This window comes from Trachurus japonicus, chromosome 8, assembly GCF_045865225.1.
Source record: "Trachurus japonicus isolate A0001 chromosome 8, Traja_1.0".
NCBI lineage: Eukaryota > Metazoa > Chordata > Actinopteri > Carangiformes > Carangidae > Trachurus > Trachurus japonicus.
In genome coordinates, this window is record NC_140914.1 from 3,339,370 (window position 1) to 3,366,767 (window position 27,398).

A 27,398-nucleotide genomic window follows, 5' to 3' on the forward strand; every position below is an offset into this window, starting at 1 on the left:
ATCCCTCAAAGCCACAGACAGCGTCAGATGGAGACTCAAACATGCAGCCAGAAGTTTATTTACTTCAACAAGCCGACATGTTTGTAAAACTAGATCTAATTCAAAGTCTGGCAGAGTCGAGACCCAAGTTGACGCTCGGTGTGTTCAGGTGCAGTGGGAAGCTCCCGTTTGTGATATAAACACAGGAATATCAACTCTTGACTTGCTTCAAGTGTACATTTTTTTCCACAGTGTCAGATGGCGACTCAAACATGCACCGAGAAGTTTTTTTTTTTAGCCTACTTCAAGCAAGTCAAGAGTTGATATTCCTGTGTTTATGACACAAACAGTAGCTCCCACTGCACCTGAACACACCGAGCGTCAACTTGGGTCTCGTGTGAGACTCCGGGAGACTGAATTAGATTTAGTTTTACAAACATGTCGGCTTGGTTGAAGTAAATAAACTTCTGGGTGCATGTTTGAGTCGACATCTGACGCTGTCTGTGGAAAAAAATTGAGGCTTTGAGGGATGTAAACAGTCGACAGCGGAACTTGCATCTGCTCCTATTCATCGTTGCCGTGGCGATGCGGGGACAGACACAACTACCGCAAAACAGGCGCGATTAAACTGAAAATCTTCAGATTCCTTCTTTTAGACCTAAAATGTTAGGAAAATACACCCCTGAGTTGAATTTGCCCGGAATTGTCCTTTAATTAGTATTTATAATGTATCTCAATAGGCCTTTTATTGAAATGTTTTTGATTATTTATTATTTTAAGTGTGACAAATATGCAACAAAAGAAGAAGAAAAAGAAAAGGTTGTAGGTCAGGATGGAGGGGTGTCAGGTTCTCTGCTTCCTTTTGTTTGTGTTAGTAGTCCAAGAAACTTGTAATACAAAAAATGTTACCTTTCATGTCTACTTTCATTGTGTAAAGTTTCATTGTGGTAGGAGTAAAGGAAAAAAAAAAGCCTATTTGGGTGTATTTTGGCCATGTTTGATTAGTAGAGTAGAGTAGAGTAGAGTAGAGAATACTTTATTCATCCCGAGGAGGGAAATTCATATTAGTGTAGTAGCTCACACGACAATGACACAAAAAAGAAAGAAAGATGGAGCAGGGTCGCCGGATGGAGCAGGGCCGCCGGATGGAGCAGGAACCGCCGGATGGAGCAGGAACCGCAGGGTGGAGCAGGGCCGCCGGGTGGAGCAGGACCGATGGTGAAGAGGCAGCTGGGTGGATCAGGATCATTGGTGGAGGGGCCAAATCATTTTGCTTATCTGCCCCACTACTATATTCCTCCATCTTGCAGCAAGGAGAGAGGAGCCGTCCACCACCGCTGCTTTCCTGGTCAGTGAAGGTGCCATGAAGTGGATGATCCAGGCCGTCCAGAATGGCCTCCTCCTTCTTCAGTGCTCTAGTGCCTCAGGATGTTTAGTCTGTATCCTAGCAACAACTTCATGGAGAACTTCAGATGGAACTTAAGCAGTTGCCATTAGGTGGGATGTACACAAGTGTTGTTATGATTCGAAAAAATAAAATAAATGTCTACTTTCTGAGTCTTCACCAATATCTCCAGCTCTTCATCACTCTTGTTGGGCAGAGAGTTGATATTTCCAATGATGACTGACCTCAGAAAGGACTGATAGGACATCTCCACCTCCAAGCCTTTAACTTTGCACCAGCAGCAGCACAACAACCACCACAAAAGCACCTCTTCAGATCATCTGAGGACAGGATGGTGGTGTCCTCCAGATCTGTCCATTTTCAATGAAAGAAGCTCATCTCTGAAGAATCTCTTCTCCCCAGAGAAGCATCCATCAGTAGATAACAAAAAACACAACAAAAATAAAGCAAATGTTGAGTAAAAACTCAAAAACTCAGAGCTACCAGACTTTGCTGCTCCCAGTTGAAGCGCATGTTGTGTGTAGTGTAGGCCTCAGAGTCGTTTGCATATTCAAATTCATTTTAAAAGAAACTTGTAATACAAAAAATGTTACATTTCATGGATACTTTCATTATGTTAAGTTTCATTATGATAGGAGTAAAGGAAAAAAATAGTCCCATTGGGGTGTATTGTTGTCGGCACCAGATTTTATACAGTAGCCTAAATAAAGATGCGAATTAAACATATTTCTCCAACTAGGATTTCTTAGGACTTTTAGTAGCCTATGTTATTCTGGACACCTCATATAAATGATGTATGGTGAAAAACATTCTCCAAAGTGAGGAGCGGTGTGGTAACTCCTCTCCACTACCTGCGGTCCGGGCGGCCTCACCTCGTTTCAGAGACCGACTGACTGACCGAGCAACGGCTGCACAGAACTCGCCAAACGTCCCAAGTCTCGCGAGAAGAAGCGGCGCAGTGCGAGAAGAACGGGGGTCCAGGCAAGACATAGCAATATTCATATTTAGCAGCAGCAGCAGCAACAACAACAACAACCTTTACGGGGGAAATAAGAAATGATAGTTCCGTTATGAAGGTGTGGTGTAAATGTTTTCCAGCTGCGCCCAGAGACGCGGGTGAAAGCGCGGGACTGTGACGTCCAGGTAGGAAAACACAGAACATGGAGCTGCAGCTGTATTGATAGCTAGCTGGCTAGTTAGCTCGCTGGTTTATTAATAGCAGCGGAGCTAAGTGGCTAACGGTTAGCCACTTAGCTCCGCCGAGAATCTTTGGCGTCAGCTGCTGTCGGATGATTCAATGTGTGGTTTATCTGAAGCCACAGGTGAGAGAGAGCAGCAGACACCGTGGAGAATAAGACCCGTGAGAAAGAGCTAGGCTGCTAATTAAAGACGGCAGTGATTGGCAGCCTGCGAGCTAGTTAGTGGACGTCAGGTAGCTATTGTTAGCTCGCTAACGTTACACGTCTTTAAAGAAAGCTGAATGAGCGAGACTCACACTGCCACTTCATGTGAGCAAGATAACGACTGAGGCCGGTTTGTCTCAACATTTACCCGACTTCACCTGTGATTTAAGGTGAATTAATCACCCGCAGTTACACACCATTTAATTTAACCTGCTGGGAGGTGGAGGTGGGAGATACCAGGGTATTAACCGACGTCAAAGTGTTATTGTCACACTGTAGAAATACTGCACTACAACTTAATGTGTCCTGCGTTTACAGTGTTATTTAACTCTTATGTTATGGTAAAAGCGCTAAGAAATGGTTCTCATTAAAAAAAAAATGGGTCCAAATGCTATTCAAATCAAAGCATTTGCTAATATATCTAAGCTATCAAAACTAATAATAACTGAACTGGACACTGCAGCTAACACAGCATCTCTGTCCAGGTTCATCTCACATTATTCAGTTCTACTCATAGTATTAGTATTGTTCTACCACTACTGTAAAAAAAAAAATTGTCCAAATGTTATTCAAATCAAAGCATCTGCTAATATACCTAAGCTATCAGAATAAAACTACTCCATGTTCACAAGATCTATTCCATATTCCTATATATTTTTTAATTTATATCATTGGATATCATTAACATGTCCATCCATCACTTTAATAACTGAACTGGACACTGCAGCTAACACAGCATCTCTGTCCAGGTTCATCTCACATTAACATCATTACTACTCATAGTATTAGTATTGTTTATATAAGTAGAAATCATCATATGTTTACTGATGCCAGGACTGAAAAGTTACAATAGTATCTATCATAATTATAATTAGAGGCGCAACAATAAATCGATTAATCAAACAAAAAATCGTCAACTGTTTTGATAATCTAATAATCGGTTTGAATAGTTTTTTTTTAAAAGAAATTTCCAAATTCTCTGATTTATTCTCTGACTATTTCTGGTTTCTTTGTTCCTTTATGACAATTAACTGAGTCTCTCTTTGCTTTCTGGATAAAACAAGACATTTGAGGACGTCGTCTGGTGGTTTGAGAAACACTGATTGATGATATTCAACATTTTTTAACATTTTATTGACCAAACACTAGGGGTGGGAATCTTTTACTATCTCATGATTCGATTCAATTCAGATTTTTGGGGCTACGGTTTGATTCAAAATCGATTTTCAATTCAAAACGATTTGATTCGTAATGATTTCTGCTTCAGTCTGTCGGTGTGCAAAGGATCCTCATGATCTACTCCAGTCTGCTTTGCAAGACAGAACGACTGAAGTGTCTTTTTCACATTTATTGAGTATTATTATATATTGCTTCGGTAACAAAATTAAAAGTGCCCTTATATAGTCCACTAACATGCTGCCTTTTAAATTCTAAGGAAATGGAGGCCGACAGCCAGCAGATTTGTTTCATTTTTTTAATTTTTTACAATCGATTTTGGGACGTTTTATATCGATTCTGAATTGTATTAAATGAGAATTGCGATTCTTATGTGAATCGATTATTTGGCACACCCCTACCAAACAACGAATTGATTAATCGTTTAAATAATCAATGACAAAATGTCTGGTTTATTAGAACCTGATCATATTGTTTTGTGTTTTCCTCTCCAGGATGTGTCCTCGTTTCTCTGGATCAGTGACAGACGGTGAAGAAGGAGTCGACCTCGTGAAGAAACCGCTCTCCTCTCTCCTCCTCCCATTCGCCGGCTGAATCCCCCGTGTTTCTTCATCTTCTTCGCTGTTGAATGAAAACGCGGTCGTTGTTGTTTAAATAAATAAATAAATAAATAAATAAGTCGTTTATAGTAAAATAATGTAGCGGACAGCTGACGCCCCATGGGTCTGCTGCATCATCGTCGTCGTTGCTGCTGTCGTCGTCGTCGTCGTCTTCTCTCCTCTGCGTTTCCGTTTGGATGGGGTTGAACGCGACTCTTCGGCTCACACTCAGTTGTAAACTATTAGACCAATGTGCTGTGTTTGCCCCCGCCCCCCCGCCCCTCCCCCCACCCGCCCGTTTGCCCCCCCAGCCGTTTGTGTATGTTTGAAGTGATCTGATCTGATCTGACCGACGCCTCCTCCTCCTCCGACCAATCAATCGGGAGGATGAACGGCTCTCTGTTGACGCCGCCGAGCCCACGGGCGACCAACTCCTCCTCCCCTCTGCCTCCCTCGCCCTCGCCGTCGCCCTCTCCGCCCTCGCCCTCTCTGCTGCCCCTGCCCCTGTCCTCTACCCCCCGGCCCCCGCCTCTCCCGCCCCTGGTGAGCTCCTCGTCGCCGCTGCCGCCGCCGCTACCGCCGCTGCAGCAGCCGCCGCCGCCTCACCACCCGTCGTCCTCGCTCTCCGACACGCCGACGCCGTCGCCCTCGCCGTGCCTGAGCTGGACCGAGTTCTGCGAGCTCCACGCGCGCGTCGCGGCCGGCGACTTCGCCCGCCACTTCCGGGCGTTCCTGCAGGAGAACCCCAGCTACTCGCCGGACTCGGCCGCCGCCTTCTGCCGGCGCTTCACCGACCGCTTCGTCCGCCACTTCCAGAGCGAGCTGGAGCTGGAGGGGGCGCCGCCGCCGCTGCCGAGGGACGGGGACGAGCTGGCGAGCTGGCCGCCGCCGCAGTCGGACGCCACCTCCTCGCTCGAGGAGGAAGCGGTCTCGCCTCTGTCGGCGACGGCGATGACGGCGATGGGCGCGGTTCTCCCGTGTCTCCCCAACGCAACCAACAACACGACGACGCCACGGACTTTATCCAAGCCTGCGCCGACACGCCTGGTGCTGGAGAACCGCGGCGGCGGCGACCGGTTTCAAGACTCGTACGCCCACGGCCACGTCCTCCCGCCGTCGTCCTCGTCGTCCTGCTGCTCCTCGGTGGGCGGCGGGAACAACAACAACGGGCGCCGCGAGGACAGAGGACCGATGGCAATGGCGTTGACCCCGGGGAACGGGGAAGCGCCGGTGGAGGAAGAGGAGGACAGCTGGCTCGGAGCGTCGTCCGTCGGCGAGGACGTGGAGCCGGAGGAGCGGGAAGGGGAAGGGGAGGAGTCCACGGAGGTGTACGCCGACCCCGACGCCGCCGCCGCTGCTCAGACAGCCGTCACGCCGCCGCCCGACTCCAAAGGCGGCAACAGCACGCCCAACTCCTCCTCCAAAAACAAACTGAAGAAGCGCTTCTCGCTGCGCAGCGTTGGGCGCAGCGTGCGAGGCAGCGTGCGCGGCATCCTGCACTGGCGGAGCTCGTCGAGTGACGCGGCGGCTCAGAGCGCGCTGCCGTCCAGCTACAGCTACACGATGGGCGTGCACGACGCCGCCACCGGCACCGTGGCGACCGCCGGCTCCAACAACAACAAGAGGAACTCTGGCACGCAGCCGCCCACGCCCACCTCCTCCTCCATGCCCGTGTCGCTGTCGATGCCGCTCTCGCTGCCGCACTCATCCTCCTCCTCGCTGCCGCCCTCGTCCTCCAGCAGCGCCACCTCGCTGTCACTGTCCGAGGCCGCGCGCCACGGCGACCGCCGCCGTAGCAACGGCGAGGGCGGCGAGAAGGAGAAGTGGAGCCATCGCCTGGAGAAGCTCAGACTGTCGCGATCGCCTCCTCCCGTCCTCACGCCCAACGCCGCCGCCGGCTCCTCCACGCTGCCGCCGAGCAGCGCCGCCGCGGCCGCCGCCATGGGACCGCCGCGGAAGGTCGGCCGGCTGGTGAGGGAGGGAGGAGTCAGCGTCAGCTCCTCCAACGACGAGCTGAGCAGCGGCCACGGCTTCTCCGGCTTCTCCTTCGGGCTGCTGCACCACGGGACGGACAACAACAACGCCGCCGCATCGGCTCAGTCCGCGGCGGCGGCTCAGACGGGTCCGGCGCCGCTGCCTCTGGCCGGCGGCGGGAACGTTCCCTGGAGAGGAGGTCGCTGGCATAAATGTCGCCTGGTGCTCAGAGAGCGGGACAGAGACGGCGGCGAGCGAGGAGAGGAATACTACCTGGAATTCTTCATTCCTCCCAAAGTAAGTGTTTCACCGAGCCAACGGGCGTCGGAGCGGCGAGGAGGTCCAGTCTCTCGTTAGTAGGCTTGGGGTAGTATTACGGTATACTGCAGGTGTTGAAAAATAGTAACGGTATCAGTTTCAATACCGTCATGAAAAAATGCAATGCACTTACATAGGAGATAGGGGTGGGCATTGCCAAGGACCTCACGATACTTGAGTCACGATACGATATGATATTGCGGTATCCAAATTTTGCGATATATTGCAGGCGTTATGCATCTTAAAATCCGAGTTGTATGTACATCAGATGATAGTGATAATTCATGGGGCAAACCGAGTCAAAACAATGTAATTCAAATTATCCATGCCATTTTATTGTAACTATACAAGCGCAGGTTACAACAACATATTTACATGAATAACACACTGTCTGAGGTAGCAGTACAGTGACACCTCGCTGAGCAGAGGTGCGGAAGTTGTACTGGATTTACGTCTGAAACATGATTTATTAGATACTGGTTTCAGAAGGGGCCGGTGCTGTGTGATTTGGGTGGCAGCCGTGGGCGGGGGCCCCGGCGACCCAATCCCCGGACAACGACTCTGGCTTTAGGGACATGGAATGTCACCTCGCTGGGGGGGAAAGAGCCTGAGCTCGTGCGGGAGGTTGAGAGGTATCGGCTAGAGATAGTCGGGCTCACCTCCACGCACAGTTTGGGCTCCGGTACCCAACTCCTTGAGAGAGGTTGAACTCTCTTCCACTCTGGAGTTGCCCATGGTGAGAGGCGACGAGCTGGTGTGGGCTTGCTCATAGCCCCCCAGCTCAGCTGCCATGTGTTGGAGTTCTCCCCACTTAACGAGAGGGTCGCTTCCCTGCGCCTTCGGGTCGGGGATAGGTCTCTCACTGTTGTCTCGGCCTACGGGCCGAACGGCAGTGCAGAGTACCCGGCCTTCCTGGAGGCCCTGGGAGGGGTGCTGGAAAGTCTGTCTGTCCATAACGAACACCATGTTAGAGCATAAGGGTGTCCATCAGTGCACGTAGCACCAGGACACCCTAGGCCGGAGGTCAATGATCGACTTTGTAGTCGTGTCATCTGACCTCCGGCCGTATGTCTTGGACACTCGGGTGAAGAGAGGGGCTGAGCTGTCAACTGATCACCACCTGGTGGTGAGTTGGATCCGCTGGCAGGGGAGGAAGCTGGTCAGACCTGGAAGACCCAAGCGTATCGTGAGGGTCTGCTGGGAACGTCTGGTAGAATCCCCTGTCAGGGAGGTCTTCAACTCCCACCTCCGGGAGAGCTTTGACCGGATTCTGAGGGAGGCCGGAGACATTGAGTCCGAATGGACCATGTTCTCCACTTCCATTGTTGACGCGGCCGTCCGGAGCTGTGGCCGTAAGATCTCCGGTGCCTGTCGCGGTGGCAATCCCCGAACCCGGTGGTGGACACCGGAAGTAAGGGATGCCGTCAAGCTGAAGGAGTCCTACCGAGCCTGGCTAGCTTGGGGGAGGCAGCCGACGGGTACCGGCAGGCCAAGCGGACGGCAGCTCGGGCGGTCGCGGAAGCAAAAACTCGGGTCTGGGAAAAGTTTGGGGAGGCCATGGAGGAGGACTACCGGTCGGCCTCGAGGAAATTCTGGCAAACCATCCGGCGCCTCAGGAGGGGGAAGCAGTGCTCCGCCAACACTGTTTACAGTGGAGGAGGGGAGCTGTTGACCTCGACTGGGGATATCGTCGGGCGGTGGAAGGAATACTTTGAGGATCTCCTCAATCCCACTGACACGCCTTCCGTCGAGGAAGCAGAGGCTGAGGATTCAGAGGTTGAGTCATTCATCACCCAAGCTGAAGTCACTGAGGTAGTCCGGAAGCTCCTCAGTGGCAAGGCACCGGGGGTGGATGAGATCCGCCCTGAGTACCTCAAGTCTCTGGATGTTGTGGGGCTGTCGTGGCTGACACGCCTCTGCAGCATCGCGTGGCAGTCGGGGACAGTGCCTCTGGACTGGCAGACCGGGGTGGTGGTCCCTCTCTTCAAGAAGGGGGACCGGAGGGTGTGTTCCAACTACCGGGGGATCACACTCCTCAGCCTCCCGGGGAAAGTCTATTCCAGGGTGCTGGAGAGGAGAATTCGGCCGATAGTCGAACCTCGGATTCAGGAGGAACAATGCGGTTTTCGTCCTGGCCGTGGAACACTGGACCAGCTCTACACCCTCCGCAGGGTGCTCGAGGGCGCATGGGAGTTTGCCCAACCAGTCCACATGTGTTTTGTGGACTTGGAGAAGGCTTTAGACCGTGTCACACGTGGCATCCTGTGGGAGGTGCCAACAGAGTATGGGGTCGGAGGCCCTCTGCTGAGGGCTGTACGGTCCCTGTATGACCGGAGCAGGAGCTTGGTTCACATTGCCGCCAATAAGTCAGACCTGTTCCCGGTGCGTGTTGGACTCCGGTAGGGCTGCCCTTTGTCACCGGTTCTGTTCATTATTTTTATGGACAGAATTTCTAGGCGCAGCCAAGGGCCGGAGGGGGTACGGTTCGGGAGCCAATTGATTTCATCTCTGCTTTTTGCAGATGATGTGGTCTTGTTGGCTCCCTCGAGCCAGTACCTTCAGCATGCACTGGGGCGGTTTGCAGCTGGGATGAGAATCAGCACCTCTAAGTCCAAGGCCATGGTTCTCGACCGGAAAAATGTGGCTTGCACCCTCCAGGTCGGGGGAGAGTTCCTGCCTCAGGTGGAGGAGTTGAAGTATCTTGGGGTCTTGTTCACGAGTGAGGGGAGAATTTAGCGCGAGATCGACAGGCAGATCGGTGCACCGGCCACAGTAATGCGGTCATTGTATCGGTCCGTCGTGGTGAAGAAGGAGCTGAGCCGAAAGGCAAAGCTCTCGATTTACCGGTCGATCTACGTTCCCACCCTCACCTATGGTCATGAACTCTGGGTCATGACCGAAAGAACGGGATCCCGGATACAAGCGGCCGAAATGAGTTTCCTCCACAGGGTGGCGGGGCACTCCCTTAGAGATAGGGTGAGGAGCTCTGTCGCCCGGGAGGAGCTCGGAGTAGAGCCGCTGCTCCTCCACATCGAGAGGAGCCAGCTGAGGTGGCTCGGGCATCTGTATCGGATGCCCCCTGGATGCCTCCCTCGTGAGGTGTTCCGGGCATGTCCCACCGGGAGGAGGCCCCGAGGAAGACCCAGGACACGCACTCGGCTGGCCTGGGAATGCCTTGGGGTCCCCCCGGAAGAGCTGGAGGAAGTGTCCGGGGAGAGGGAAGTCTTGGGATCCCTGCTCCGACTGCTGCCCCTGCGACCCGACTCCGGATAATGCGGCGGACAATGGATGGATGGACATGATTTATTATTTGAAAAAAAATCGATATATCGAAATATTGATATTTACTGGACCTGCCGTGCCGTGTAAAAAAAAAAAACTGAAAACTGACAGCAAGTGCGTGTCACAATTTCCTGTATCTGGCCCTTCAAATTAAAAGCTCTATAGCCTTTCTTATACAGTTCAGTCATATTGATTTTGACTTAATTTTGACAAGAAAAGGCTCCAAATGTTTTTTGTTTTTTTCCTGCGACCAATCAACCAATGAGATTTTGGTCTGCTAATGTTTTTTTTGGTCGACCAGTGCTTGGTCGACTATTTGGGGGCAGCCCTAGTATTCAGTTTCTGAACGGTGAAGACACAAGCCAACAGTTTGGTAATGCCACTTGAGGCTTACGTCATCATTTTTAATTGACCTATGGCTAAGCCACGCCCCCAAACGCGATGAGCCAATCACAGTGCGCATAGCTAGCCCATACACTCGGACATTCTCTGCTTCCACCTCCATTGAAATGCATTGCAGTTAGTCAGTTTTCATTCATTTTTATATGTTTTTTCTTGACATAATAAGTTTAAAATGGTCAAACGGTGTGCATGGGGTACATGCAACTCCGACACTAGGTATCCCGAGAGGCAGGGCCACGGGGTGGTTTTTTTTTTACCTTTTCCCAAGCCACATTTCAACCGAGAGAAGTGTCCAACTAAACATGGATAAAATTAACAAGGATGTCTACATCTGTTCTAAGTTAAGTCAACAACGTATTTGAGGCAACATATTGTCAGAGATGTTTAGATGTTAGCCAGTATCACAACTAAGCATAAAGTCTGCTAGCTTAATGCGAACATATAATGTAAAACTCCATAACAGAAATTAGCCCGTCGCTATCGGCGTTTCCCGGGAACCGACAGCCATAGCAGTAAAGCTAAGTTTAGTTTTGGTGACTTCGAGATGATATTTAATCTTTCTGTCTCCAAAAATCATCAACTGCCTCCTGTGAAATGTCTCCGAATGTTGACTGTTTGTCCGAGTGAGTGGAGGGGGCAGGGCTTAGCCAGAGGTCAATTAGTCACGGTAATACCGTATACCGCGGTAAAATGTGGAGGAAGTTTGAAGGTATCAAAATTTGGATAGCGCCCAAGCCTACTCGTTAGAAGGACCAGTCAGGGTGTTTCCTTCTCTGTATTGATAACGGAGCGTTGATCTGTAAAGTTGCTGATTTGTTTTGCAGTCGTCGAAGCCGCGTCTGACCGTCCCCTGCTGCTCCATCGTGGACGTGAGGAGCACCACGGCGCTGGAGGTCCCCGACAAGGAGAACACCTTCCTGCTGCAGGTAACCGCCGCTTCGCCTGGGGTCAGAGGTCACACTGCTGTGACATCACAGCGTCGCTGTTTATAGAGAATGTGAAGCTGACGTCAACGCCGCTTTACGTTGTGGGACGTCGGCGCCATCTTTGGAGGAACGCAAACGTAAACAGAGAGTGGGGACTGGATTCAAGACCCAGATTTACTCCCTCCACTGACTTATCCAGACATCGTGAACTATCTCGTTTTTGGTATTAGTGCATATACTACTGTGGCATTTTTTTACGCAGCAACTGTACCCATCATGATTACTTTTAAGCGACTTTGGCTAACTTTTTTTAGGGAGACGAGCAAGTGTTTACATCTGCGATCCTCCAAAGATGGCGCCCAACGTCCCACGACGTGACGTAACTTCACATTCTCTATATCAGCGGCCGATAATGAGAGTGAAAAAGGACTGAGACTATGGGCGTATTCACACCAGGCTCGTTTGGTCCGCTTGAAACAGACTTTTCCTCTGGTGCGGACTTTTTGGGGAGGTGTGAATACAAACTACCGGACTCTGGTGCGGACCAAACAAGTGGACCGAGACCACCTCTGCAGCTGGGACTCAGTTCACTTGTTTGGTCGAATCGCACCAGAGTCCTTAACGAACCCCGGTGCGATTCGCGTCCAGTGTGAATGCAAACCGAACCTTTCCCGAACCAAATGCAAAATCCAGGCGCCTTTTTGGATTCAACAGGCTTCCGTTGTTGTTAGAAAAATGTAGAAACGATCAACAATGAGCCGTGGGTCAACATGGAGCACAGACAGACACGTACGCTGCCTCCTTGATATCTGGTCAGTGGAAAACATTTATCAGATGCTGGAGAGGACGCACCCGTCGCCGTTAAGGTTTACACATTCTTTATATATTATTTAACTGATAACAGAAAGTCGTTATCCGATTAATAACCGTTAACAGAAATAAATGTGACTAGGGTTATGCCGATCGGCAACGCGGCATCTGAGAGAATGATTATGTTTTTTGTTTGTTTTTTGCTGTGCCATCCTTTTTTTTCTTTTTTTTAGCGCACCATCCTTCAGACGCACATGCAGACGTGTGTGTTTGTTGTCTGACCATCCTTCACGGGGACGGCTGCATAATGGCCACATAGCCTCCAAGCACAGGACAGGTGCAACTGGATAAGGGCAGCAAGAAACGCATTCATGACCTCCATTGTGTAGCTACTTTTCGTGGAAGATCTCGCTGATAATTTTTATCCAGTGATTGAGCGACTGTGGGACACATGTGATTCTGTTTACAAAGTTGATCCGCTTATGAAAAAATGCAATGTGAATACAAACCGCACCAAGTTGAAAAAAAAATTTAGTCCGCACCAAAGCAAGTGAACTATCGGACTTTCCTGGTGTGAATACACCCTGAGAGACAGAACCAGGGGCCGTTCTCTTGCTGCTCTCTGAGTCGAGTGTGAAACTATTTCTGTCCGGTAAATATTTGATGTTCTTCAGCTCGAGAGGACGGATTCACTCAAACAAACGGTTTATTAGAAACGCTGAATAGCAGTGCAGCTCATCCTGGAGCCGTCCGTAGTCCGGCTCGTATCCATCGTGCCAACGTCGGCTTCTGCTGCTGAAACTTGGAGGCTGGCGTCAACGGGCATCGGCAGCAGCACGTCGCGTTGAGAGCATCAAATAGAAGTTGAGAGAAGTTGAACTTTATGTAAACGAGGAGCAGAATTGACCCTTTGTCAAGGCCCCGCCCCCCACGGTTACTGTTGCTAGGTTGGACAAACAATGGTCACGGAAGGGTTAACTCCCATTGGAAACCATTGAAAATTAGGCAGATTTAAATTGCTTGTAAGGAAAATTTGAATTAACTTATACATCAGAAAAATAGTGTCCATGATAGAGGACAGACGTGGCTCAATAGCGATTGAACGGGCATTACCTGACTTTTCCGAAAAATGGGGAAAAATCATTGTTTTGGTCACTCACTAGCTAGTAGCTAACGACGCTAGCTAACGTTAGCTACAAGCTAACGCTTAATCTCCGCCGATCTCCCGTTTCTCCTCGTAAAACTTCACAAAGTTCAAAAGACATTAGTGGCGGTAATGTTACGTTTGCTAGATAATTATGAAGGTATTAGATCTTCTCTGTCTATGAACACGACCAGAGAGTGGACTGGAGAATTAATGAGCTTCAATAGCACTTCAGTACAGCCAGGGAAAAACAGGCTCACTTCTCATGAGGACTGCACAACAACAACAAACAAACCTATGCAATAAACCCCTGACCTATGCCTATAGCTCCCCCTAGTGGACCACCCCCAAACCCTATTATTAAGCTCAACTAAATACATAACAGAAGGTTAAAGTAATATGTATACAGTAGCCTACATGTTTATTGATGTCTTAGGTTTGGGGAATGGGATAAAAATGACTCCAATACGTTCCAGATATCGTGAGTTGCTATTGCAGGAACCCCAGGCACATTTTAACCATATTGAAAAATTATAAAGTAGTTTTTGCCAAAAAAATTGCTGTCTACCTATCTTGTTTCATAGGGTTTCATTCCAGGGTTGTCCAACCTTAGAATGTTGTGCAACATGTGACATGGGGAGAAGCGCTCTGATTGGTGGATCAGCAGACCAATCAGAAGGCCAACAAAGGGTCAATTGAGAGTGGACACGTCTTCCACGCTGCTTGAAAGTCCCGCCCCTTTGGCCGCTAGAGCTGGCTGGTGGTGAGATGGCGGTGAACAGAGCGTTGAGAGACTCTGCTGACGCTTTCAGTGTGAACGCACCGTTACTCTCAATTTGTTTATTTTGGGCATGTCAATTAAATCATCATCATCACACTTCATCTTAGTTCAAGTAATACATACACATGGCCGAAAGGGAAAGCAGGAGAAGCAAAAGCTTATCTAGTCCCGCCCCCATTACCCACAGAATAAAAATCTTTATCGTGATCTTTTCTTTTCTTTTGCTTTTACATTTTGACATAACATTCTTTTACTTATGACATTTTGACATAACATGTCACAGCAGTAGGTAGTATACAGATATAGTATACTCTGTTTCTACTTAACTCTTTGACTGCCAGCCATTCTCACAGCAGCTTCCTCCAGCTTGCCAGGCATTTTCCAGCTTTTTGACTGATTTCCGTAGACCCACCATATATTATGTACTGTTACTACATACACATTCAACCCATCAAAGGAAAGATGAGGGTCTCTAGTTTCCAGAAAAAAAAACAGTTTGTTTCTATCTTGTTCCAGTCTTGTGAAATTGGCGGTTGAATATAGGTTAATTTAGCCCAAAATGCCATTTTGGCACCAAAATCTTGAGAAAAAGAGGTTTTTGTGTCGGCTGTCATTTTCAGGTGAACCAGTACAATTGGCTCCTTTATATTTTGCTTTAGTGATGCCTCAACATCTGTACAGTTGTTCTCTTGTAAACAACAACTAAATCAACACTGACAAATGACTTTTGATGACAATAGACAAAATATTTAGCTACTGACACACACTACTGCAGCCTTTTTCCTTCTTTTCTTTGAGTTACAACTTTTTCTTTCCTTTTTTTTAGTGTGTGTGCGTACGTGACGTGTGCGTGTGCATACGTGTGCGTGTGTGTGTGCGTGCGTGTGTGTGTGTGTGTGTGTGTGTGTGTGTGTGTGTGTGTGTGTGTGCGCGGATCAGTTCGACAGGTTTTTGTAGCCGAAACACGGCGCTTTAGATCAGATCCAGCTTCCTCTGGTCAGCAGGCAGCGGTCTCACTCACTCTCTCTGTCTCACACACACATCTACACACACACACACACAGCAGCTCTGGCTGACGCCCCCTGAACTCAGCCACAGACAGTCTCTGTAGCTCACAACAGACACTCCCACCACCTTTAGCTCTCCTCGTCACGTTCGCCGGCGCCGTCCGTTCCTCATCCACACTAGATCGGGGATTTTCAAGCTGCTATCTGAGTGATTTCTCGCAAAATCTGGCGACTTTCTAAACGCTCTTGATGACTAACGACGAGCGATCAACGGGGTTGTTGTTACTAACGTTTGTGCTTTGTATCACGGAGCTGCACGGAGCTTCGACGAGCCGCCATGAGCCCCGCCGCCGCCCCCTAAGCTCTCACCGGCGGCCAGAGTGTCACGGAGCGGCGCCGCTGCAGTCAGACACCCGCTCCGCTCCGTGAGGGGGGAAAAACACGCTATAGTTTTTATATCTCTCAATCCAAATGTGTTTTTCTGCACTTTATTTTGATGATACAAGTCTGATCTTCACAGAGGAGTAGGGCAAGACATTCAACATGGCGTTGCCATTAAAAAAACGCTAAGACGAGTTATCTCGTCTTTGGCAGACTATGCTTGGATTCGCTAAGACGAGATAACTCGTCTTTGGCAGTCAAAGAGTTAATGAAGTAAAAGGTTGAATATTTCTGAACTCTCTCCTCCTCTTCCTCTTCCAGCTGGACAGCTCGGCTCAGTACGTGATCGAGACGCGAGACGCCGTTCAGATGAGAGCCTGGCTGAGCGACATCAGGAACGGCATCTGTCTCAGGTAAACACCGGGGGGGCGGGGCTTAATGGCATAATGGGTGTGTGTGTGTGTGTGTTGGGGATTGACCAATTAACGGGAATGGCCAATAAAATCAGTCGATACTCTCCACCGATAACCGATTTCAGAAATGCTGCTGGAAGGTCTCTGCACTTTTTGTTTTAAAATAATAAAACCTGTTGCTTTAAAAGCATTTCAGCAAAGATTTGTGTTTCAGTTTGTGTTATTCTACACAGAGTTAAGAGTTCATGGTGTACAAAAAACAAACTGTGATCTGTATCTGTATGTCCTCTCCCTCCACAGTGAACAGGAAGATGCTGAAGGTGTGTGTGGCCCGTTGGACATCAGTGGAACTCCTGACATTGTCGACCGTCTGTCACAAGGTGTGTTTCTGTGTGTGTGAGATAGATAATTAACCACATGCTTTTGGTGATCTATTCGATTATTAAAGCCCCTGTACAGACTTTTCATTTAGTGTTGATTTTGGCGGCCCCCTGTGGACGAAAAGCGGTGGTGTTTTGCAGGAATGAAGACTGCATTTCCCACTGTCATGAAGACATTTGTCTGGCCGGCGCGTGTAGATTTGTTTTGGAAACGTCGGAAAGAAGACGGGACTTGCTTTTTTTTTTTTTTTTTTTAGCAGCTATCTGCAGCGTGCGTAGTAATGTATCTATTGGTATGGTTTGGTCAGTGGTCCGACCCGACCATGCCTTCCAGAGGTCTAGAATTAGACGACTTAGAAATAGCGTATCTTCACACTGATGGACTCATTAGCTGTTGTAGGAAACAGAGACACATCAGCAGAAACCAGAGACTTTTGCGTATCCAGTTAAAAGCTCCGTACAGGGGCTTTAATTAATGTATTAAAGGGATAGTAGCATTTTTTTTAAAGTGGGGTTGTATGATCTACAAATAGCCCCTAAGTACTTTAATTGCAGTAGAAGACTCTCTGCACTCCTCCCGTTAGCAACGCCAGCCCATAATAGCCCTGCCCAGAGATTTACAACATACAGTGTTGTGAACAGACCCAAAGAAACGGCCTATTTTCACGGCCTAAAAGAGGTTTTACCTGAAAATAAAATACACAGTTCCATTGTTCACTTTAATATAATTTTTTTCCAGCCCTTCAAAGTGCAGGAAAAACACAGTTTTTATTTGGACCTAACCAACTCACGTATCCCTCCGCCCAGGGTTAGCGCCCACCGATCAGCAGTTGGTTAGGTCCAAATAAAAACTGTGTTTTTCCTGCACTTTGAAGGGCTGGAAAAAAATTATATTATAGTGAACAATGGAACTGTGTATTTTATTTTCAGGTAAAACCTCTTTTAGGCCGTGAAAATAGGCCGTTTCTTTGGGTCTGTTCACAACACTGTATGTTGTAAATCTCTGGGCAGGGCTATTATGGGCTGGCGTTGCTAACGGGAGGAGTGCAGAGAGTCTTCTACTGCAATTAAAGTACTTAGGGGCTATTTGTAGATCACACAACCCCACTTTAAAAAAATGCTACTATCCCTTTAATGTATTGATGTATTAATATATTAGTACCAGTAACAGTCAACTGTGTGTTGTGTCAGTGTGTTACGGCGGCATCGGAGGCTCCTCCCCTCTGATGGACCCCCTGCCCCCGGAGCTCCCGCCTCGCGCTCCTGTCGACGAACCGGACGGCCGAGGCGGAGCCGGTCTGGGAACGCCTTTTGCTGAGACGCCGGACGCCACAGGTAAGAGCCGCCCGGAGGAACGCTGTGGAAACGAACCGGCGGCGTCGGAGCAGCTCCTTCTCCTCCTGCTGCTCACTTTACTTTACTTTACCTTATTTATTTATTTGAACGGGACAGTCACATTAATGGACATAACATGTAAATGTGCCGGATTATAGCAAGATGCTAATTTCCGTCCGCTGTCCCATTAACATAAAAACAGTTCAACAGCAGTACACATTACACATAATATTATAATAATAAAAAAGTAGACAACACAAAAAGTCAACTATGACAGTGAAGAACATATTGACAAACACATTCCACAGGTAGTTGGACCATTTGAGTTTTGTTCTGGGAGATAAAGTGCATAAGTGCTGGGTTAAAGTGACAAGTGCTGAAGTGGTAATAGGTACCAGGTTGTACTGCACGATGCCCATTACACCCAGTTGCACAAGCACAAGTGTGTACCGTAACTTTCTGACTATAGAACACACCTGAGTATCAGCCGCACCAGCTAAATTTTAAAATAAAATACATATATAGGCCGCACTTGAATATAAGCGGCAGGTTTTCATGTTGTAACATGAGATATTTACACAGAAAGACAGTAAGGAACTGTGACAGTCCACTCGCTTTTCCTCTGTTCTGGTTATGCTCCTCTCCATGTGCATTTGTTTACAACAAAGCCGGTGAAAAATCAATAAATGGAGCGGTGGATAACGTTACATAACATATACGATGTTACGACGTGTGTGTTTGTGTAGTCTTAACCGTCATTAACAAAAGATTACGGGTTACAGAGCGCGTTTGGTTTTCAGCCGTGAGACGCCAGGTGAAGACAGAGAGTCACTGTAACAAGTCACAAGTCGTGCAAAGCGTGTGAAAAAAGTAGCGGTTTATAGTCCAAAAATTACTGTAGACATTGCACAAAATGTAATACGTAGTTGTATTATGTACAATTATGTTGTCCCCCCCCCCTCCTCCCCCGTCGCCCCCGCAGGCTCCTTCTTGTTCTCCGACGTGACGGCGGCCGAGGCCGTGGAGCATCCGCTCAGCGAGTGCCAGTGGTTCCACGGCACCTTGTCGCGACTCAAAGCCGCTCAGCTGGTGCTGGCCGGAGGCCCGGCGAGCCACGGCGTCTTCCTGGTTCGTCAGAGCGAGACGCGGCGCGGAGAATACGTCCTCACCTTCAACTTCCAGGGAAAAGCCAAGGTGAGTCGAAGCAGAACTCCAGGAATTCTAATAATTCCATGACAAATGATTGAGGCGACTCTTCCTGAATTGATAAACATATTTAGAAATAATTGTTTGTACCTCTTTTTAAAGGGATAGTTCAATTGCCATTGCCATAAACCCTATAGTCATAGCAGTAGGTTCGTTACCTTTAATTGTCGGTGCAAGCTATTTTAGGTGGAGCAGAGCCGTGAGCTGCTCAGAGCTACGCTACGGAGGCAAAACTCATCAAATACACAGCCCAACAACTCAAAAATGCTGTCGTGGACAAGTTGTGAGCTGCACATTCACCACGCTATGAGATAATAACACAACGTTACCACACAGAGTTGTTTTAGAGGGAAATTCATGTAAAACCACTGATGCACGTTGCCTTCAGGGACAGTTTTTCATCAACAGTCTCTGTATTTCCCTCTAAAACAACTCTGTGTGGTAACGTTGTGTTATTATCTCATAGCGTGGTGAATGTGCAGCTCACAACTTGTCCACCAGAGCGTTGTGGAGTTGTTGGATTGTGTATTTGATAAGTTTGATGAGTTAGAAACCAAGAAATCCCATAATGAGCCTCCGTAGCGTAGCTCTGAGCAGCTCACGGCTCTGCTCCGCCGTTCTAAAAACAGCTTGCACCGACAATTAAAGGTAACGAACCTACTGCTATGACTATAGGGATTATGGCAATGGACCAATTTGCCAAAATGTTGAACTATCCCCTTAATGTTTTTTAAAGATTTAGATTAGATTATAGCCTCCTTGGCTGTGTTCGAAATCATCTACTCACTCACTCACTCCCTATCCACTACATCATGTATATGATATAGTGGACTACATCATGTACACGATGTAGGGAACGACGGGAGGAGAATTCGGACACTAGACGGTAATTTTCTGGACGTGGTTGCGTCAGCTGATGCGCCAGGTGTTGCTGTGACGGAAGCAGACGCGCCGAGAATCATGTAAACAAACCATGGACGTATGAAACAAACCGGACACATAAAAAATAAAATAAGAAAAACCGGACACTTGCGGGAACATTTTATGATGTGATTCTGTGTGGTTGTGTTACTCGGACAATAAACTGTAGAAAAATCGGAAGTTTGGTTTGGTAAACTGCTGTTGTGTGTCCCGACCGTGAGCCGTTAGCGGCTCTGTGGCTATTAGCTTAGCTCGTCAGATCGTATTTAATACATATTCTACTACAGTTTCTTAATTAGATTGATTTAATGCTGCCTGTTAATGTTCGGATGCTGCTGCCCAACTCCCGCTCCTCGGACGAGGCAAACGGAGCGAAGGCAAATATGTCTGAGGAGTTTTTTTGGTAAATTGCCTAAAAAAATCGTAGCTAACATGCTAATTAGCTTCCTCTTCTTCTCTGGCAAAACACGACCGCATTGCATTGTGGGATACGGGAGTAGAAAGTAGTGTACATCGCTTGTTCACTCAATTTCGCGGTGCATTGTGGGTGTTTTGTCATCCACTACATAGTGGATGACATTAATCGCGGAGAATTCGAACAACACTACAAAATGGCGAACACACTATATAGTGCACTACATCCGTGATAGGGGGCGATTTCGAACACAGCCCTTGTCTCTCTTTGATGATGATGATGATGATGATGATGATGATGATGATGATGAATCTCCCCTTCCTCTTCCTCCCTCAGCACCTGCGTCTGTCCCTGAACGAGGACGGTCAGTGCCGAGTGCAGCACCTCTGGTTCCAGTCGATCTTCGACATGTTGGAGCACTTCAGGGTTCATCCCATCCCGCTGGAGTCGGGCGGCGCCTCCGACGTCACGCTCATCAGCTTCGTGGGCGCCACCGCCGTCCGCCAGCCAGGTGAGGGACACCTGGACGGCACATAATAATAATACTAATAATAATAATAATAATAATAATAATTCATTTAATTTATATAGCGCTTTTCAGTAACCCAAAGACGCCTACAAAGAAACAGGGTAGAGACAGTACACATGACAGCACTTGACACAGGAAGAAGAAGCGTTAAACACACAGAGAGAGAGAGTGAAGAAGGGAGGAAGGAAAGAAGGAGGAAGGAAGAGGGGAGGGGAGGGAAGGAAGGAAGGAAGGAGGGGAACTGAAAAAAAACCATGTTGGACGTCGTCTCTGTGTCTTTGTCTCCGTCTGTTCACATGAAGGTTCAACTGCTACTGCTACAGACACAGCACCTCCTCCTCCTCCCCCCTTCATTTCCTCCTCCTTCTCTTCTCTTCCCCCTCTTCTCTTCCTCCTCTCTCCTTTTCCTTCCCCTCTTCTCTTCTCTTCTCTTCTCTTCTCTTCTCTTCTCTTCCTCCTCTTCTCCCTTTTCTATTCTCCTTCTTTTCTCTTCCTCCTCTACTCCTCTTTTTCCTCTTCTCTTCCTCCTCTCTTCTCCTCTTTCTCCTTTTCTCTTCCTCCTCCTTCTCTCCCCCCTTTCTCCTATTCTCCTCCTCCTCTTCTCCTCTTTCTCCTCTTTCTCCTTCTCCTCTTCCTGTCTCTCATCTTCTCCTCTTCTCTTCCTCTCTCCTCCCCTTTCTCCTTTTCTCTTCCTCCTCTTCCTTCCTTCCTTTCTTCTCTCTCATCTTCTCTTCCTCCTCCTCTTCCTTCCCCTTTCTTCTCCTCCTTCTCTTCCTCCTCTTCTCTCCCTTCTCCTTTTCTCTTCCTCCTCTTCCTTCCTCCTCTTTCCCTTCTTCTCTTCCTTCCTCCTCCTTCTCTCCCCCCTTTCTCCTATTCTCCTCTTTCTCTTCTCTTCTTCCTCCTCTCCTCTTCTTCCTTCCCCTCTCTCCTCCTCTATTTCTCTTTTTCTCTTCCTCCTCTCCTCCTCCTCTCTCATCTTCCTTCCCATCTTTTCTCCTCCTCTTTCTCTTCTTCCTCCTCTTCCATCCCCTCTCTCCTCCTTTTCTCCTCCTCCTCTTCGTTCCTCTCTTTCCTCCTCTTTCTCCTTGAAACCTTCCTCCTCTTCTCCTCCTCTTCATTCCCCTCTCTCCTCCTCTTCTCCTCTTCCTTCCCCTCTCTCCTCCTCCTCTTCTTCCTCCTCTTCCTCTTCTCTTCCTCCTCTTCCTCCTCTTCTCCCCCTCCTCTTCCTTCCCCTCTCTACTCCTCCTCCTCTTCTCTTTCTCCTCTTCTCTTCTTCCTCCTCCTCTTTCTCATTTTCTCTTCTCCTCCTCTTCCTTCCCCTCTCTCCTGTTCTCTCTTCCTCCTTTCTCCCTTTCTCTTCCCCCCCCCCCCCCTCCTCCTCCTCTGTGATGTATCTCCGGGTTGAGCATCATGATGTCATCGTCAGTGATCAGTGATTGGTCGGTTTAAAGCTCCGCCCACCTCCATGACGAGCGTCCGCAGCCGTTTCATCTGTTCTGACCTCTCTGTTGTTGTTGTTGTTGTTGTTGTTGTTGTTGTTGTTTGTCTGTCTGTCTGTTGTTTCCGTGGGCAGGCCGGGACCGAGCCGGCAGCCGGCCGACAGTCTGTGATGTCATCACCACGCGCCATCCTGACTCTCCATCAACCCCCATCTCTGACTGTGTGTAAGTGAGACCGGACTCAGCTGCGCGTGTGTGTGTGAACAAACATTCATTTAATTAAGAAAATATGACAAATAAAAAATAAAATCTGATTTAAAAAGCAAAAATAGTATTTGTAGGTTTGTGTTTAATGAGGCTCAGTTCATCAACATTTAATCTTTGCTCTCCCCGGCCTTGTTTGTACAACATAGACCGACTATTTAAGCAATATATCACTCCAGTCCGTGGTCTATGCTCATTATACCACGGCTAAGGGGCGTTGTTCTTCCCCCCTTAGCCGTGGTATAATGAGCATAGACCACGGACTGGAGTGATATATTGCTTTTATAAAACAGTTACCAATAATGACAATATGAAAGAGGGATACGCAATCAATTTCATGTAGTTTTATTCAACCAGAAATACATATTATCCAGTAAAAACCTAGTCCCAGCTGTCCAGACGTTAGCTCCAAGTAGCTCTGCAGTAGAGGCTGACATTTTATCGGGATTCTCGTGATTCGGGAGTCGATTTATTTTGAATCACGTGATCGGGATGTGACGGGAAAAAATGTAAACGGGAGTGAACGGGACCGGGAGTCAAAGCGCGACATTCAAAGAAGCACAAGCCAGGCAGTGCTACGGATGGTGCGCTCAAAACGGTCCAAAAATTTTAAGTGTGTGGACTGATGCAGCTACACACCCTCAGTGATCACTGTCCTGGCTCCGTAGCGGTGTACCTAAATCAACATACCGGTAGGGAAACGTTTTCAGTCAGACTGACTCAGCTGATGCGGCGGTGGCGTAATCTCCACCTCGCATTAAACAGGTGATGCTCACAAGCAAAAAATAAAGAAAGAAAAGAGAGAGAGGGAGAGAGAAAGGACGAGGAGGGCGTTCATTATCACTAATTGAAATAACAAAACAAGACGGTAGATGTGTTGACGCCACATCTACCGTCTTGTTTTGTCTGTCCTTCAGCCTTCAGTGCGCTGATGGGGGGGGGGGGGGTCTGTGTCTGTCAACACAATCGTTTAGGCCTGATGACTGTGTTCATAGAAAAAATCGGGAACAGACCGGGTTCGGGAGTGATTTATTCAGGATTTGAACGGGACAGGACTTTTTTTTTGACTTTGTCACGGGACCGGGACGGGACGGGAATTTTTTTGCGGGAGCGGGACGGGACGGGATTGAAAAAACACTCCTGTGTCAGCCTCTACTCTGCAGCTGGTCTTTTCCTCTGTCACTGCTCAGTCCCCTCTACCATTGTTAACCCTCTGGAGGTGAAAGTTTAAACCTTCAACATGTCAATTACACTACTTCATGGATAGATGACAACAACTTCATTCATACCAGTCATACGTGCCTGAGGCGGAGTGATAGCCTACGCTGTGATAAGGTTTTAGAATAGTAGCCGTTAACAACCAATCAGATCGCCGGATTTCACCTTTCTGTTTTATAATTCAAAATAAAGGTGGCCTTCAAAAACGGATTCAATTGCATAATTGGCAAGGTGAGTGTAGATTTTCAAATGAAAATCCGACTAATCTTTCTTAAAGGGATAGTTCAACATTTTGTCAAATTGGCCCGTTGCCATAATAATCCCTATAGTCTTAGCAGTAGGTTCGTTACCTTTAAATGTCGGTGCAAGCGGTGTCTATGTGTGTGTGTGTGTGTGTGTGTGTGTGTGTGTGTGTGTGTTGGACTGCCTCCATGACTCCCATGGACTCCATGACAACAGACTCCTCCCCCTAACGGCCTCTCACTGTCATGTTCTCTCCTTCTCTCCACCTCCTCTTCTCCGACTTCGCTCTCACTTCACTTCTCACACTTATTTCCTCCTCCTCCTCCTCCTCCTCCTCCTCCTCCTCCTCCTCCTCCTCCTCTGCCTCCCTTTATTTACACTTTTCTCTCATTTCCCTCCTTTTTCCTCCTCCTTTCTTTCTTTCTTCTCCTTCTCCTTTCTCCTCCTCTCTCTGTCTTGTTCTCCTCCCTGCAGACTTGACCAGCAGACCCCGTAGCCCTCCTCAGCCTCCTCCCCCTCCGCTGCCGCCGGGCCGGCCGCCGCCCCCGACTCCTCCGCAGGAGAGAGGAGGAGGAGGAGGAGGAGGAGGAGGAGGTGAGACTGAGCTGGGAGGAGGAGGAGGAGGAGCAGGAGGAGGAGAAAGAGGAGGAGAAAGAGGAGCAGCCACTGTGGTGACGATGGCAGCAGCAGCAGCAGGAGGAGGAGGAGGAACGGGAGGAGCAGGAGCAGGAGGAAGTGGCGCCAGTGGAGGAGGAGGAGGAGGAGCAGGAGGAGGAGGAGGAGGAGGAGGAGGAGGAGCAGTGGAGGACTGGGAGGAGAGAGACAGAGACACTCCTCTCCGCCAACTGGAAGCTGTGGAGGGAGAAGAGAGGGAAGGAGCAGCGAGAGCGCCACGAGCCGTCGACAACCAGTACTCCTTCTTCTGACTGGAGGAGGAGGAGCAGGAGAAAGAGGAGGAGGAGGAGGAGGAGGAGGAGGAGGGAGTGTGTGTGTGAGTGAGTGTGAAAGCTGAAAGTGAGATTGGATGAGGCGGCGAGCATCATAGCCATTCATAACCAGTATTTTTATTTTGTTAGCGAGATGATGATGGAGGAGAAGAGAAGAGGAAACTGCAAAAACTCACAAAATCTTACCAAGAATATTTGTCTTATTTCTAGTCAAAATGTCATTTCTAGTCAAAACAAACCTCATTCTACTTAAAATAAGACTCAACACATTAAAAAGCAGCTTGTTTTTAGACACTTTTTAACGTCTTTCAAGCTGATTTTCACTTGAAATAAGTAGAAAAATCTGATAGTGGAGCAAGTTTCTACTTATTTCAAGTGAAAATCTGCTTGAAACAAGTGAAAATGATCTAAAAACAAGTTAATTTTGAGGTGATGAGTCTTATTTTGAGTGAAAAGAGTTTAGTTTTGACTAGAAATGAGACATTTTGACAAGAAATAAGACAAATATTCTTGGAAAGATGTTGAGTTTTTGCAGTGGAGGAGGAAGAGGAAGAGGAGGAGTAAAAGTACTAACACTATACGAGCAGATGGAGAGACGAGTGAGAGCAGCTTTACGACACTAACGTAGCGGTACACTTCTGTTCTTTACTGTTCTCTCTGTTATAATTATTATTATATTATTGTTCTATTCTAGTCTGATAAGCTTTGTTTTCGTCGGTACGCCTCAACGAAGCCCCCGATACCTCACGGTGTTCCCGCCCCGAGACGACGCTACGTTACGCTACGCTAAGCTACGTTACGCTACGATGGCAGGTAGATAGATGACGTCACACCCCAGCGCCATGGCAACCGTCGCCACCCATGTAGGGGTTTCACACTGTAATTTGACGTAAATCAAAGCAAGTATTCACTTCGATTACAGATTCTCTCAGTCGCCACCACTTCCATGTTTCACCAGTGTTTAAAGGGATAGTTCAACATTTTTGGCAAATTGGCCCATTGCCATACTCCCTATAGTCATAGCAGTAGGTTCGTTACCTTTAATTGTCGGTGCAAGCTGTTTTTAGAACGGCAGAGCAGAGCCGTGAGCTGCTCAGAGCTACGCTACGGAGGCTCATTATGGGATTTCTTGGTTTCTAACTCATCAAACTCATCAAATACACAATCCAACAACTCCACAACGCTCTGGTGGACAAGTTGTGAGCTGCACATTCACCACGCTATGAGATAATAACACAACGTTACCACACAGAGTTGTTTTAGAGGGAAATACAGAGACTGTTGATGAAAAACTGTCCCTGAAGGCAACGTGCATCAGTGGTTTTGCATGAATTTCCCTCTAAAACAACTCTGTGTGGTAACGTTGTGTTATTATCTCATAGCGTGGTGAATGTGCAGCTCACAACTTGTCCACCAGAGCGTTGTGGAGTTGTTGGATTGTGTATTTGCTGAGTTAGAAACCAAGGAATCCCATAATGAGCCTCCGTAGCGTAGCTCTGAGCAGCTCACGGCTCTGCTCCGCCGTTCTAAAAACAGCTTGCACCGACAATTAAAGGTAACAAACCTACTGCTATGACTATAGGGATTATGGCAATGGGGCCAATTTGACAAAATATTGAACTACCCCTTTAAAAAAAACACAAAACAGCCAATTTATTGAGCTGGTCGATGAAAAATTTACTTCACTGTCTCAAATTTTAGAGACAAAACGCCTCCTTTAGGGCAGATTGGAGCCTGGTGAAGCTCGGTTGTTGTTGTGGGCGGAGTCAGTCGGGACACTGTACGTTTTTTTTTTTTTTAAACAAAAGGTTAAATAAATAAATGAATCAAACTGACTTCCTGTCGGCCCCGCCCACAGCGGTAACGCCGCGTGGCAACAACCGCCGTCGACGACAACCGTCACTGTAAAAGTCTGTAAAGGACATCATCACGAAACACGAAACACGACATGTGATTGGACGTAGGACGACGACACTAAACACTAACGACGACGTAAAGTCAAACACGATCTACTCTACAGCCACTAACTCGGTACTTTACAGGTACTTTGTCTACTTTAACTCTAAATACCGGTACTATAACTACTTCTGCTACATCTTTATCTCAGACCAGAACTCCTGCTTCCTTCACAGAGTCACACTGTAAATACTAAATGAATACAAATAAACAGGGTTGCAAAGGGGCGGAAAATTTCCAGTAAATATTCCTAATTGGAAACTTTCCATGGGAATTTAAAGGAATTATTGGGAATTAAATGGAAATTGGAGGTAATTTAAACAAATCATATCCAAACGTAAATGTAAATTTTGTTTTGTCATAAGCAGACATCCATGCAAAATAACACAATTAAAAAACATGTCATTTCAACAGATTTATTAGTGAGTAAGAACTTTATCAAGTTTTAATTATTGTATGAAAAATCAATTATTTTACAGAACAACAAGAACGTGAATGTTGGGTAAAATATTACTTATTACTTATTAAGGGCTCAACCTTCAATT

General features: G+C 47.8%; 1 protein-coding gene across 3 annotated transcripts; it reads left to right on the forward strand.

Annotated features, from left to right (window-relative positions):
* Nucleotides 1-4,864: 4,864 nt before the first annotated feature.
* On the forward strand, nt 4,865-25,078 carry sh2b1 (SH2B adaptor protein 1). Of its 3 annotated transcripts, XR_015036247.1 has the most exons (10): nt 4,908-6,833; nt 11,363-11,464; nt 15,909-16,000; nt 16,301-16,380; nt 17,572-17,715; nt 18,698-18,909; nt 20,594-20,768; nt 22,360-22,450; nt 24,425-24,544; nt 24,587-24,689. XR_015036247.1 is itself a non-coding variant. In XM_085783329.1 (9 exons), the coding sequence occupies exons 1-9, from the start codon at nt 4,950-4,952 to the stop codon at nt 24,444-24,446; spliced, it is 2,802 nt and encodes a 933-aa protein (XP_085639455.1). In that variant the 5' UTR covers nt 4,907-4,949; the 3' UTR covers nt 24,447-24,544. The 3 variants fall into 3 exon arrangements, 2 of the variants coding, with proteins under 2 accessions (XP_085639454.1, XP_085639455.1); XM_085783329.1 differs by lacking the exon at nt 24,587-24,689 and having other exon boundaries at nt 4,907-6,833; XM_085783328.1 differs by lacking the exon at nt 22,360-22,450 and having other exon boundaries at nt 4,865-6,833; nt 24,425-25,078.
* Nucleotides 25,079-27,398: the final 2,320 nt, after the last annotated feature.